This window comes from Wasmannia auropunctata, unplaced genomic scaffold, assembly GCF_000956235.1.
Source record: "Wasmannia auropunctata unplaced genomic scaffold, wasmannia.A_1.0 LD326587.1, whole genome shotgun sequence".
Lineage (NCBI taxonomy): Eukaryota > Metazoa > Arthropoda > Insecta > Hymenoptera > Formicidae > Wasmannia > Wasmannia auropunctata.
Window position 1 is genome coordinate 1 of NW_012036303.1, and position 1605 is coordinate 1605.

General features: G+C 25.4%; 1 protein-coding gene across 1 annotated transcript; it reads left to right on the plus strand.

Moving 5' to 3' along the window:
- Positions 1-45: 45 nt before the first annotated feature.
- Positions 46-1433, plus strand: LOC105460196 (cytochrome P450 4C1-like; the record flags this gene model as incomplete). Its single annotated transcript, XM_011706633.1, has 5 exons — positions 46-145; positions 326-431; positions 606-712; positions 792-860; positions 1261-1433. Coding segments are annotated over exons 1-5 (554 nt in total), but the record flags the coding sequence as incomplete, so codon positions are not given.
- Between the last annotated feature and the right edge of the window lie 172 nt (positions 1434-1605).

A 1605-nucleotide genomic window follows, 5' to 3' on the forward strand; every position in this document is an offset into this window, starting at 1 on the left:
TATTTTAAAATAGTATATCTATCATTCTGTAATAACAATTAGAGCAATGAGGCCATGGCTGTACTCCGATTGGATATTTTCATTAACGCCAAAAGGTAGAGAACAAAAAAGGCTTTTGAAGATATTACATGGATTTACCGAAAAAGTAAGAAGACTGCTTAAAATTGTATTCAAATCTATTTTTTTTTATTTCTTTTAAGAAATTACGATAGAAATTTTAAAACTTTTGTATACAAATGTTGCAAAATAAATCATAAATGTTAATAACACATTGTTAATGCGTTCATAAATTCGTAAAAGAGACATTAATTTTCTATTTACATAGATTATTGCTGACAGAAAACTTTATCATAAACTCACTAATGGTCAATACTTGAAAAACTTTGGTAATGAAGATTTCACAGAAGAAAATTACATAGAAACGACTAGAAGTATGTAAAGTAATCAGAAGCTAATTCTTTTATTTGGTCGATGATTAATATTATAAATTATATATACAATTTCAATCCTAAATAGAGTTTTATTTATCAATTAATATTATATAATTAAAATAAAAAATTTAGATTGTTAATATTATATCGACATGTTTATATACTTTATTATAGCACGGAAAAAACGACTTGCAATGTTGGATCATTTAATAGCGGCATCTCGTGAAGGTTTAATAACTGATTCTGATATTAGAGAAGAAGTCGACACTTTTATGTTTGAGGTATGTTTGTATCATCTTTTAATGTTTTTACATATTGTTTATAATGTTTATATCGACATAAATATGTATGTGATTACAGGGTCATGATACTGTGGCAACGGCTCTATGTTTTATTTTGGCATTATTAGCTGAGCATAAAGACATTCAGGTATTTATCATCAAATATAAATCGCTACCTTTAAGAAAAGCTATTAATTAATTTTAATGATTTTAAAAACTATTTTTTTAAATATGTCATTGAAATTAAATTATAAAAATTTTATTTTAAATGTTTGTGTACGTATGTGTTAAATGTACAATTTTTGCTTTTCTCTATATTAATATTAATAAATATATATAGATAAATACAAAAAAAAATGTGTGCACCCACACGTTTATGCACAATGTATTTCACATATTCTTCTAAGGATTCAATGTATTTTGTGTTCACATTTTTAAAAAAATTAATTGAGATATTAATATACTTAATTAATCTTGAAATTTTGTGGAATTTGTTTTAGTTTCAATAAAAATATAAAACATCTTATTAATTAATACTAATAATACAGGATCGTGTCAGAAACGAAATCGATATTACTATAAAAGAGAATGGGAAAAAATTTACTATGAAATTATTGCAACAGCTACCATATTTAGAGAGATGTGTAAAAGAAGGATTGCGCTTATATCCCAGTGTTTATATTATATCACGCTTTACTGCAGAAGATGTAAAATTACGTACGTATCAAATTATATCCTTTCTTATTTTTAAAAGGTCGGAAAAATTTGCACGAGGTCGATAAAACAGACTTTTCGGTGTTAGTGGTATCTCTAAATGAATTTCTTACAATCTCTTTTGTCTCTCTCAAACACGTGCATAGTCCTTATCTAACTTATTAAAGTGCCATAGATCG